Source organism: Kwoniella pini, chromosome 3 (genome assembly GCF_000512605.2).
Source record: "Kwoniella pini CBS 10737 chromosome 3, complete sequence".
Taxonomy (NCBI): Eukaryota; Fungi; Basidiomycota; class Tremellomycetes; order Tremellales; family Cryptococcaceae; genus Kwoniella; species Kwoniella pini.
Window position 1 is genome coordinate 478,922 of NC_091718.1, and position 12,612 is coordinate 491,533.

Here is a 12,612-nt window from a genome sequence, read left to right on the forward strand (position 1 = left end):
TGGAGCGATACGAGTATAGATAGTAATATTCTTCTTTGATATACAAAAGCTGATTTCTTTCATTCTCTTTACTAAATCTCAATTAATCAAAACATTTCATCTTTATCAAAGTTTGAATAATCATAGACAAAATGACTATTACTCACGCTACTGGTAAGTCCTCGTTGTTTGATAAATCTTTGATCCTAGAAAAAAGATAAGAATGTGGATATGATCGATTATCAAAGATAAGAGTACCTGATAGATACTTCTTTCAAACGTGAAATTTCTATCTTGTCATTAAGCTAATTTCAATTATCATTGTTTAAATCAGGTTACGCTATCAAAGATCCAAAAGATTATTTCGTAAGTTTCCCTTTATCGAACGAGTCAATCTCATATTAGATTTCAATGATTGATAATTGACATAATTTATTTTAATATATTTTAAGAATTTTGAATTGACAAAATATGAACTTGAACCTCTTGAAGATAATCGAGTTACAGTAGCAGTTGAATGTTGTGGTGTTTGTGGATCTGTAAGTGGAGATTTTTTTTTTTTTCCCTTTGTTTTGAAACTAGCTTTAATCGGTGATTATAAATATGATAAATTCGCTAATACTTTTCATTCGATGAAATGTAGGACCACCATACAATTTCAGGAGGATGGGGACCTTGGGAAACTAAATTCGTAGTTACAGGACATGAAGTTATTGGTAAAGTTGTTGAAATTGGTTCTAAAGTAACTGAATTTAAAATTGGACAAAGAGTTGGTGTTGGTGCTCAAGTTGGATCTTGTGGTGAATGTAAATCATGTAAAGGTCCTAACGGTGAGTATCATTTTTATATGATTGACATGGATCTTTAATTGTGTAGAAATACGTATTGACATGTTATTACATTATCTTTTTTTAGAACAATATTGTAGACAACCTGTTCACGGTTACAACACCCTTTGTAAGTGGCAGGTTCGCTCAAAATGTAGATTTGATTTGCAGACTGATATTTCCTTACGCTTCTTAGGGTACGACAACCATGAACATCAAGGTGGTTACTCCACCCACGTTAGAGCTCAAGAAAGATTCGTCTTCCCTATTCCTGATGCTCTTGAATCAACCGATGCCGCTTCCATGTGAGTTACGATCTAAGTCGACTTCTCGACTAGCTATTATTGATCGATATAGATTGCTAATTGTTATACATTTTACTTGACAGGTTATGTGGTGGACTTACCGTCTTTTCACCTTTAGTAAGAAACGGTGCAGGTCCAGGAAAAAAAGTTGGAGTTGTAGGATTAGGTGGATTAGGACATTACGCAGTTTTATTCGGTAATGCATTAGGAGCAGAAGTAACAGTTTTTTCAAGATCAGATGCTAAAAAAGAAGATGCTTTAAAAATGGGTGCAAAAAGATTTATTGCAACCTCAAAAGGATTTGAAAAAGATTTACAATTTGAATTTGATTTAATTATTGTTACTGCTTCTTCATCAAAATTACCTTTAGATGAATTATTATCAACTTTAGATGTTGAAAAAAAATTAGTTTTTGTTGGAATGCCTGAAGAAGGTTTATCAAATATTACTTCACAAACTCTTAGTGGAAATGCAGCAGCTTTAGCATCTTCTCATTTAGGTAATAAACAAGAAGTTGAAAAAATGTTAAAACTTGCTGTTGAGAAAAATGTAAAACCTTGGGTAAATATTCTACCTATGAAAGAAGCTGCTAAAGCAATTAAAGCTGTTGAAGATAATACTGTTAGATATAGATCTGTTTTATTACAAGATATTAATGCTTAATTGCAAAGTTTATATTGAAATAAGTAGATTAATTTAAGTGAAAAGGTAGTAATTTTTTAAGCATGTATTGATTGTCATTGAACGTTTCACCTCAAACACTAAGAAAGTTTTTAAGATTTCTTCAGATTATTCAATCACTGGATCAATATGTCTACATTGCGATGAATTGAATTACATCAAATGTTTGTCGCGACGTCATAAAACCTTGGGCAGGAGTGGTGTCTTCATAAATTTACCAAAGTACCTTACAAGCGAGTAATCTCGTTCAATCATAATAAACTGATCGGCATGACTATCACAAAACATCATACATTCTTCTACTACCCTTTATACCCAATTATCATCGTCCACTTGATCCTCCACCACTAACACTTCTCCAAGCATCTGCTTTATCCTTATTTCCACTTTTTTCAGCTGCATCAATAGTTGCTTGACGACGTAATTCAAGTGTACGTCTTTTATTGAAATAATCGATCTATAAGATAGAAATTATTAACTTAATTAAATATGTTTTTTTTTTTTGGTAAAATAAAACCAAATTGGGAAAAGTTGCGAATTCAGAATGGAACGAAATGACAAGAAAAAGTGAAACAGAAAGCGAAAAAATCCAAAAAGAAAAAATCAAAATCAAATTTAATAAGATGTTTCTCTTTTAGAAACTTACCCAAGCTTTTCCACAATCTTTTTCATATCCTTCTCTTTCTTTATTACAAATTATTGAAATTGAATTTCCATTTTTTTTTGAATCTGAATCAGATTGAATTTCATCTCCAGCTTGTATTATTTTATTTTTATTTAAACATTCAAAATATAAATCACGTGAATTCCAACATGATTTTCTTTCTTCTCTTGTTGGTGCTGGTTTTTCTGAACCTAATTCATTTAATTGATTTGACGAAAAAGAAGAAGAAGAAGAAGGTGTTGAAGAGGAAGAAGAAGATGATGAAGAAGAAGAAGAAGAGGAAGAAGAACCGAATCCAAATACCATTTTTAGTTTGATCGATATTTTTCAATTTGACTTTATTTTAGTTATTTATTGATTATTGCTTTCCTGTTTTAAATTTGATGGGTTTAATCGTTTTATCTTTCTGACCTTGATTTGTTCTGCATGTACAGTCAAGTTATCAACTCATCATCGATCATCGAACTTTCTTAAACCCATGTAAAAAGAAGCGGCGGAACGGAATCAAATAGACTCAAAATGAAAGTGATGACGTTGAGATTCATTCTTGATAAATGACGATGAAAGGTATACCTTTGGTAGTTCCTGGCCGAATACTATTGATAAGATCTTACACCCCACTAATTTTACTGAGTTTTAACAAGATAAATAGTCAACAAGATTCGCAACCAAGCAGTACAAGCTGATTATATATGCCTTACCCACAGTATGTGAATAGTCCTACAATCATCTAAATAGATATGACATGACCTCTTCATCACCTTTTTCATCAACTCCTTCTCTCGAACAACCTGAAAGTTCCTTTGATCTACCTGAAAGTTCCTTTAATCTTCCTCAAAATCAAAATGAAGGTAGCTCATCACTTTTACTTCTACCTCCTTCTCCAATTGGATCAGAAAGTTCTTTAACTTCAGATGAAACTACTTTTGATCATTTAGCTTCTATTCCAAATTCAAAATCTAAAAATGTTAATAGTATTAATAATGAAGAAAATTCTAAAGCTCCTATATTAGGTTTAAGAGATTTAATTAAAATGCATAAAAATGAAAAACAAAAATTAAAATTGAATAAGAAAAATGATAATGAAAATAATAATAATCATAATAATTCATTAATACCAATATCAAGATCAAATGAAATAATTGAAATTCATAATGAATTACCTCCTTCTTATTTTAACATTGGTAGAAATGAAAATGAAAATGAAATAAATGAACAAGAAATTATTTTTGCAAAACAAGTTATAATTAAAGGTTGGAAAATTATAGGTGGTGATGATTGGAAAGATGTTGCAAAATTAGGATCATATGTTGTTTATGATATTAATATTTTTTTAATAAATGTGAGTTTTTCAAAGGTATATCAAAAAAACCTGATAAATGGTATTTTGAAAACAAAATAAAATGATAATTCCAAAAGATATTGATGAAATTATTTAAATGTTTTCTTTTTTTAGGGAGGTACAATAGAAATATTAAAACGTTATACAGATTTTGTTAATTTAAGAAATTCTTTAAAAATTAAATATCCAGTAAAAATACATTTTTTTTTTAAAATCCTTTTAAAACATTTTTTTTATACATGAAACTGATCAATTCGGGGAATTTTTTTTGATAGTCACTAAAAGATGCTATTCCAAAATTACCTTCTAAAGCTCATTTTTGTAAGTTTTAAAAAAATAATTTATAAAAAAAACATGGAATTAAATTCAAAATTTCTCATTAAAAATGAAAAACCCCAAATACAATTTTTCAAAAAGCTAATATTAATTTATAATTTCTATTTCTCCATTTTAGCTAAATTTTCTAAAGAATTTTTAGAACAACGTCAACCTCGTTTACAACGTTTTTTACGTTGTGTAATTTTACATCCTGAAATGGGTAAAGGTGGTAAAAATTCTATAGTTGGACAATGGATTATAGGGAAGTAAAAAATTTAATTAACAATTAATGATATTCAAACCTTTAAAATATAATTTAATTTAATTAATTCAGATTAAATTAAAATGAAAAAAAAAATAAATCGATATAATGTATTATACAATAATTGATTTTGTATTCAACTTGTGGATCCATAAATATGATTTGTATTTTCTGTTGTATCAATCATGAAACGTTTGTTTAGTCAAAAAATCAATGATATCGCTTTGTAGCTTTTCATGAGGTTAAACAATCCCTAGCGACCAACCTTATTATGATGGCGGATGTAATATAATATAATATAATATGAGACAACCGATAACACATGTGATATCTACTATGCATATATACAAGCTATTGATTCAAAGCGATATACACTATGCTTTTCTAAAAATCCTGAATATTTCTACGCTTTTTACAATCTTTCAATTACGATAGCAGAAGCAGCTCCACCACCATTACAAATAGCTGCAACACCTTTTTCTCCTTTCTTTAAAGAGTGAGCAAGGGTTACAACAATTCTACAACCTGATGAACCGATTGGCTATAAAAACCAAAAAAAAATAAAAAAATTTTAGATTAGTTTTAAATTCAATTGATGGGAGAAAACTTAAAACTTGATTTTTTTTCAAACTTACGTGACCTAAAGCTACTGCACCACCTTTAACATTTACAATACTCCTATCTAATCCTAAAACTTTTTCAGCAGCACAAGCAACTACTGAGAAGGCTTCGTTAAATTCCCATAAAGCGATATCTTCTTTAGCGACACCTGCATGTTTGAGTGCAAGAGGTACAGCAAGTGTAGGAGCAGTTGGGAAATCTATAGGTGCACAAGCTGCATCGGCGTAACCTACAAACAAAGGTAAAATCATATGTCAGCTTATTTTTCTTTCTCTCGTTTCGTAATAGGTATGATTGGATCTATGAATTATCTCGTCACTCACCTAAGATTTTAGCAATAGGTTTCAAACCTTCTTTTTCAACTACATCACCTGAAGCTAAAACTACTGCAGAAGCACCATCATTCAAAGAAGAAGCGTTGGCAGCAGTAACAGTACCATCTTTAGTGAAAACTGGTCTAATAGATCTAAATTTCTCTTTAAGTAATTTTTTATAATCTTCATCTTCTTTAACTATAATATCACCTTTTCTAGTTTTAACAGTTACAGGAGCGATTTCATCTTCAAATAATCCTTTTGCCCAAGATTCTTCTGCTCTTGTATATGAAGATAAACAATGATCATCTTGATCTTCTCTTGTTATTTGATGTTTTTGAGCAGTTGAATCAGCACAATTTCCCATAGGTACTTTATTGTAAACATCAAAGAGACCATCGACTACGAGAGAATCTTTAGTTTCAAAGTGACCGAAACCTGGTGGATGTCGTGGAGTGAGGAAGCTGAATATGGAAAAGTATTGAATCATTCAAAGTTATTTTATTATTGGGTAAATAAATAATAAGTGCAGGTGCACAGATGAAGTTTCGTAAGTCAGCCTCGATTATAGAACATGATTTGAAAATATGTAATTTTACTCACGGAGCTTGAGACATGCTTTCCATACCACCAGCAATCATAATACCTCTTTGACCTAATTGAATATTTTGACTAGCAAGCATTATAGCTTTCATACCTGATGCGCAAACTTTATTAATGGTAGTAGCATCGGTAGATTCTGGAATACTGTAGTGAAGGGTGAATTTAGTGAAAATTCAGTTAAATTAAGCAATTTTTATATAGACTAGCTTTATTATCTTAAAATGTATAAACTTACCCAGCACCAATGACAACTTGTCTAGCAGGAGATTGTCCAACACCAGCTTGAACTACATTACCAAGATAAACTTCTTCAACTTTTTCAGGTGATAAACCTGCTTTTTCTAAAGCATGTTTAACAGCTACAACACCTAATTGAGGTGCAGTTAAAGTAGAAAGTGATCCATCTTTTGCTCCTACAGGTGTTCTAGAAGCTGAAATTATATAAACTGATTGATTTGACTAAATTTCAGTTTTAATAAATTAGATTTCATTTGATTATATTGAAGTTGAGGAATTTATTAAAAAAAACTTACCATTTTTCGAATTTGATTATTAAATATTAAAGATTTTGATTTAAAAGATGAAAATGATCTACAAAGTAATGTTGTATATGACATTTGAGTAAATAGATTAAAGAATTGAAAACAATATTGGTGAATTTTGAGTAATCGTACGAGTGGTGGGTGGTATTGGGGTGGAAATTATGGAATTATGGGGAAAAATCAAATACTCTTAGGGTCAAAGACGCGACCTATTTATCCTGAATGATAATCATAATAGTACTAATATTTCAACTCATTCTCTATTGATTTATACTTATTGTGAGTTGATCATGTGCTTGAATGTTTGCGGGGTGAAAGACAACCGGCTATGTGAATCATTTCGATGTGATTGATCAAATAAACAGTGAGTAGTATGATATGATTCCATGAACATCCTGCATACTGGAAGATGAAAGCTAGCTTGTCAATCAAGTATTCACCCTTCGCGCCGACGTTCATGCTTGCATCCTCATATATGTTAATTATACACTCTTTCATATAATCTATATACATAAGAGTCACTGGTTTATTCTCAAACATTCATTATATACAGTACAAATACACGTCCTTCAACTAACATTATACACTTTTTCCCGATCTATAAATATTCCAAAAGAATCACACCGAATCTAAGATGAGACAGTTGATAAACCCAATCCATTTTCAAATTCATTCATCCATCTATCTTGTCCTTTTGTATTATACCATTTCTTTCTATAAAAACTTACAGGCATTTCACCTTCTTCTTTATCAGCCATATCAACTGATCCAACAAAATCGTAACCCCTATCACAATGAGTAATAAGTTTTCTAATTGTTAAATGAATACATCTTGCAGAAATTAAAGATTGAGTAGAATGAGCTGTCCCTATATATTAACAAATTTCTCTCCATTAGTTTTTTTCCCTTTTCTATTTTTCACTTTTCAATAAAAGATGATCAAAAAGTCTGAATGAATGAATGCAAAAAAACAAACTTACAAGGTGCACCTTTTAATCTTAATTCTCTACAATGTCTTTCTCTAACTCTTGCATCACGTAAACCATCAACCCACCAATTCTTTATACCTTCTTCAAGAGCTTGTCCAACATCAGCTTCAGCATCAATTATCCAAATTCTATCATGTGAATAAAAAGCTACAGCGAAAAAAATAGGTTCAGGATCTGGTTCATCAAGTAAAAAAATTAAAGAATCTTTTCCTGAATCTGCGTATTTAAACAATTTAATTATATTAATCAGCTTTTAAATTTAGTTTTTTTTTCCTTTAGGTTTGATTTAAAACAAATTACCTTTTGCTGAAGTTCTAAATGAAGAAGATAAATTATATCCTTCTTTAGCAAATTCAGTCATTAATTTAATTAAAATTCGTTTTGAACTGAAAAAAAAAATCATTAATTTTTTTTATTTTTTTTTTTAAACAAATTGATTTGATTGAAATTGGAATCAACTTACGATACTTGTTCACTACTTGTTGGCATCCAAGCTTGACCTTTCATTGTAATTTCCCAAACACCAGAATCACAACCTTTTTCTTTATGTTTTTTCATTAATTCAGGTTGATAATCAATTTCTTGAATTTTATTAATACCTTTTTTCCAACAATTATTAATTGTTTCAATTACAATATTTCTTAAATTTAAAGGTAATGCAATAAAAGATAAAGTTGAAATTGATGAAATTGTCATCATAAAAAATGGAAATTTATTTGTTATTTCATCATAGGTATTATCATATAAAGGACAATTTTGATTATTATTATGATTAAAAGATGAAACACTTGTTGCAGGTGTTGAATGATTTGAATTTGAATTTGGATTACTTGAAATTCTATTAATTTCATTTTCATTAAAATCATTTATAGATTCAATTGTATCTGTTCTATCAAATGTTAAAGATGACATTTTTTTATTTATTCCATTTAAAAATGAATTTGAATTTGAATTTGAATTTCCATTTCCTGAAAATGTTGTATATTCTGATGATCCACTTAATATTGAAGGACTTTTAGGATTTTTTAATATACTATGTAATCCACTTGTAGAAGATGAACTTCTATGTTGATTAGGTCGTCTATTTTCTACATAATTTGAATTTGATGAAGGTGAAGAAATTGGTTTTGGTGAATTTGATCTAATTTCATTATCATCAAGTATATTATTACTTCCAATTGAAATTGTACGTTCAAGTTGTAAACTTTTACGTTTGGTAGAATCGCCGCTTCCATTTCTACTTACATTACTATTAGAAGTAGGTATATAAGCAGGTTTATCTTCTGAAAGTTGTGATTTACGTCTTTCTTTCTGTTCATCATGTTTTGAACCTAGACTGGGTAGATGAAAAGGCATCTTGAGAAAAGTCCTCTCTTTTTTACAGCCTTATTTGTTGAAGGAGTAGAGTTCGATAACTTAGTTGAATTATAGGAGATTTCGGTAGCTTCGATTTAACAAAAGAGTTTGGAAGTGATCAAAAGCTTGGCTAATGAAGAAATTGAAAGAAACCAGAAAGAAGCCAGAGAAGGTTTATAAGTGAGTCAAGGTCCTGTTAAATGTGATTTAAGAAGGAAGAAGCAAGAAAGATGTGTGGATAAGAAGACAAATGAACGATTACTCATAAATCACAAATCACAAATTACGCCAAGATCCGCATGGGAACTTTATTTACGTCAACATTGAAATATTGATTTGTTTATTTACCACTGTTTTGGAGCCATCCACCGGTTATCATTTATCATTATATCATTTTACTTTACTTTAATATATCGTGTATGCATATGCATTGCGTGTATTGAAATATAAAATTTAATATGATATGTATACAATAATTAAAAAAAAAAGTTTCTCTTTTTACTTTAATAAGTAACAGCTTTACTTACATTAGCAGTTCTTCTAACAGTTTCAAAAATTCTAAATAAACTAATAACCATATTTCCACCATATAAAAATAAAGAAATTAATGAAAGTGCAATACAACCTATTTGTCTATTACAAGCTTCTTTAACTAAATTAGAATTGATTATAGAAGAAGGTAAAGTAATTGATAAACTATTTGAAATTGAAGAAGAAATTAAATTTGTTGAATTTAAATTTAAATCATTTAATAATTCTGAATATTCATATGATAATCCTTTTCTCCACCATGCTATACCTTTTGTACATTCTAATGGAGTTGCAATTAAATCATTTATTGATAATGACATTGCAGAAGACCATAAAGCAACAAATAATAAATCTAAACAAACCCATAACATTTTTGAACGTAATCCCCAAAGTCCAATTGGTTTACCAAAATATTCTCTATAAATTGCAGTTAAAACGTGTAAAATTGTTAAACATGAATATGACATTATTAAAGTTGTAGATGATCCCATTAAACCAGGTAATCGAAGTTGTTCGAGTTCTAATCGAATTGTAATTACCAGACCTATAGTTCAGTCAAATTAAACAATCAGCATTTTATAATTCACCACTTAGAGTGTATTCAAATTTTAATTCTCTCTTACTCACCTAAAGATACCACGACAATAGCAAGGTTCATCAATCTGATCCAGATCGTTACTCTCGCATCAAGGAATAACATCCTTCGATATCTAGTTTTCCAATCCGAATCGACTTGTCTTCTTCTAGCTTTTTTCTTTTCTTTTCTTTTTCTCCTCTCACTCAAATTCCACCATCCCTTTTCACTACCTCTTCGTACACTGGGAGTAGTAGAGTGAGTAGCAGTAGTTGTAGCCGCCGTATCATGTCTTTCTAAATTCTCACCTCCCGTTAAACCACTTCCATTTCGGTCTCCTGCTACATCATTTTGAGATTTCGCTTCTTTTTGAGCTAGACCATTTTCCCAATTGGAACCCAACCCTTTCTCAGCATTATTACCTTGTTGTTGTGAACCATTCAGATCTGATTTCGAGTTCCAAGGATATCCGTTCATTGAATCATTCCTTGTGGAAGGAGTAAAACCTAGACCGGACGGAGTGGGAGGTACAAGTGCTTGTCTATATCGTTTTTGTCTTCTTGACTTTGTCTTTTTCGTATTTTCCGCATTTCCAAATTTCTCTTGGTCAGATTTTTGGTTTTGTGCACTTTCAACGTTTGAACCAGTCATGGTGAATTCAGATCTTTGAGGTGTTATAGGATCTTCTTCCCCGTCAGTTGTCTTGGCAAAAGTGACGTCTTTTGCAGTGGATCTTCTAGATTTAGGCGGTCTGATAGTAGTGGTTGCTCGAGGATCATTTGGGCCGCCTTCCTCGTAATATCCATATAAAGCATCTTGCCAACTTCCAGCATGAGGCCAACCATCTTTGAATCGATTCGTAATGGGTGGTGGAAGCTGAATACGTAACATAGCAGTGGGTCGTCTTTTACTTTTTGGTCTAATTGGTGTGGAATTTCCTTGATCTGTAGTGGAATTGGATCCACCAGTATTCGACCTTATCATATGACTACTTCCATTAGGTGTTGATAAATTAGAACTACTTAATCCGGGCATAGCGACAGACTTTGATAAAGAAGATTTAATTTTATTACGAGCTGAAGGTATGGCTTCTGTATCGGTTAAAGCTTCCATCGGTTCTTCATCCGTATCCATACCGCTTCTTCTGAAGAATTTTGGGAAATTAGGCGCAGTTAATTGACGCTTTGCTAAACGTCGTGAAGAGATTGGTTCAGCTAATTCCATGGATATTTTAGGCTGTTGTTGACTTTCATTGGAAGGTAATCTTGAACTCAAGTCATCGTTAACTAAAGTTGTCATTCCTGGACTTGATGCTTCAAGGTTAGGTGAAGCAGGTGCAGAGGCAGGTCTAACGGGGACTGATTTTGTTCGTGTCAGTCTCGGTAGTCTGGTTTGTTCATTTGAATCTGTATCTATAGGTGGAGTACTATCTTGACGATGAAATGATCGCCTAAGGAATTGTTGGGTATTTTGAAATTTAATAGGAGCTGGATGTAATAATTTTTGAGTGGTTCCTGATAGAGAAGCCGAAGGAGATTCGCTTTGTCTGCGTATATTTTTCAAAGAAGATGAAGGAGTATTTGAACTTGTTATACCTTCTCGATCTTTTGAACTTCTCCTTGAACCTGGTATAAATACACCACTCATACGATGTCGATCTTTGATATGAAATGGAAATTCCTTTCCACTTTCTTTACCTGATTCACCTTCCGTTAAATGACCTTGAATGACTCCATTACCTTGTTCAATATCCCTTCCATTCCGATGTAAACTTTTAGCTCTAAGTTTAGCCATACCTCGTTGTGTAAAAGTCCACCATGGAGGTTCATCATCACTAGATTCATCATCGCTATCCACTGCGGAATCGGAGGAACTAGAATATCTCAAACGGTGTCTCTTTTTGTGATGTTCAGGTGGTGAGAGAGGAGCAGATTGATCTTCGGGATGAGGTAAAGAAGGATGAGCAGGTGAAGGAGGAGTTGATGGTTCATATATTGCAGATGCTATCATGATCCATAAGTAAATGGGGCATTTGAAGAAGTCGACATTGAAAACTCACGAGGTACGGTTCTCACTCTTCTTGATGTAGATCCTCCTTCTCTAGCTGCGCTTCTCGGACTCAGAGCTCTCATGGATCCATCCTGTATTGAAGAATTATCGGGACTTCTTGAACTTCCATCATCTTTCTCTTTACCTTTACCTTTATCAGATTTATTACGAGTTTCCTTCCCTCCCCTTTTATCGGTATTTGAAAGTCTGCGACTGGTTGAAGCTTCTGCATTAGTGGACATTCCACAGGTGGAAATTTGGATCCTAGTGAGCTTGTATTTGAAAGTCTAAAACTAATGATAGTTGGTTGTTTGTTGTTGGTGAAAGAGAATACGTGTCTTGAAGATATGATTTTCATCCAAAGAATGCCAAGCCTCTTTAACACTTTTCTAATCCCGTTATATGTAATTGATATAAATTATCCTTCTTTGTCTCCCTTGTTCAGCAGATTGTACACCTTTCGAATGCTGTGAGATCGATTCAGAAGCCCATACAAGTGAAAGTTGATATGAAAGCGATGCTTATGCCTTTCGTTCTTATTTCGATGTTTTAACCACGATGATACAAGGTTGAATGAAGCGCGAAAAAAAGCGAACCAAACAACGATGAAAGGTAAGTGGCGAAACGAATTCCTAAGTTTGCAGGGTTAATGGTT

The 12,612-nt window shown here is 31.8% G+C and overlaps 6 protein-coding genes across 6 annotated transcripts; 2 read left to right on the forward strand and 4 right to left on the reverse strand.

Annotated features, from left to right (window-relative positions):
• Window positions 1-131: 131 nt before the first annotated feature.
• On the forward strand, window positions 132-1,774 carry I206_102385 (uncharacterized protein; the record flags this gene model as incomplete). Its single annotated transcript, XM_019154493.1, has 7 exons — window positions 132-153; window positions 314-345; window positions 432-518; window positions 623-809; window positions 895-936; window positions 1,003-1,111; window positions 1,195-1,774. The coding sequence occupies 7 exons, from the start codon at window positions 132-134 to the stop codon at window positions 1,772-1,774; spliced, it is 1,059 nt and encodes a 352-aa protein (XP_019011896.1).
• Window positions 1,775-2,114: 340 nt separating this feature from the next.
• I206_102386 (uncharacterized protein) lies at window positions 2,115-2,762 on the reverse strand (the record flags this gene model as incomplete). Its single annotated transcript, XM_019154494.1, has 2 exons — window positions 2,115-2,249; window positions 2,439-2,762. 2 exons carry the CDS (start codon window positions 2,760-2,762, stop codon window positions 2,115-2,117), a joined length of 459 nt encoding a protein of 152 aa, XP_019011897.1.
• Window positions 2,763-3,201: 439 nt separating this feature from the next.
• On the forward strand, window positions 3,202-4,386 carry I206_102387 (uncharacterized protein; the record flags this gene model as incomplete). The annotated part of the gene is made up of 4 exons (XM_019154495.1): window positions 3,202-3,798; window positions 3,913-3,987; window positions 4,074-4,119; window positions 4,253-4,386. 4 exons carry the CDS (start codon window positions 3,202-3,204, stop codon window positions 4,384-4,386), a joined length of 852 nt encoding a protein of 283 aa, XP_019011898.1.
• A 404-nt stretch (window positions 4,387-4,790) lies between these two features.
• Window positions 4,791-6,533, reverse strand: I206_102388 (uncharacterized protein; the record flags this gene model as incomplete). Its single annotated transcript, XM_019154496.2, has 6 exons — window positions 4,791-4,919; window positions 5,014-5,228; window positions 5,323-5,777; window positions 5,917-6,060; window positions 6,152-6,375; window positions 6,450-6,533. 6 exons carry the CDS (start codon window positions 6,531-6,533, stop codon window positions 4,791-4,793), a joined length of 1,251 nt encoding a protein of 416 aa, XP_019011899.2.
• A 554-nt stretch (window positions 6,534-7,087) lies between these two features.
• Window positions 7,088-8,803, reverse strand: I206_102389 (uncharacterized protein; the record flags this gene model as incomplete). The annotated part of the gene is made up of 4 exons (XM_019154497.1): window positions 7,088-7,326; window positions 7,439-7,663; window positions 7,748-7,833; window positions 7,911-8,803. The coding sequence occupies 4 exons, from the start codon at window positions 8,801-8,803 to the stop codon at window positions 7,088-7,090; spliced, it is 1,443 nt and encodes a 480-aa protein (XP_019011900.1).
• Window positions 8,804-9,306: 503 nt separating this feature from the next.
• Window positions 9,307-12,199, reverse strand: I206_102390 (uncharacterized protein; the record flags this gene model as incomplete). Its single annotated transcript, XM_019154498.1, has 3 exons — window positions 9,307-9,878; window positions 9,962-11,911; window positions 11,968-12,199. The coding sequence occupies 3 exons, from the start codon at window positions 12,197-12,199 to the stop codon at window positions 9,307-9,309; spliced, it is 2,754 nt and encodes a 917-aa protein (XP_019011901.1).
• Window positions 12,200-12,612: the final 413 nt, after the last annotated feature.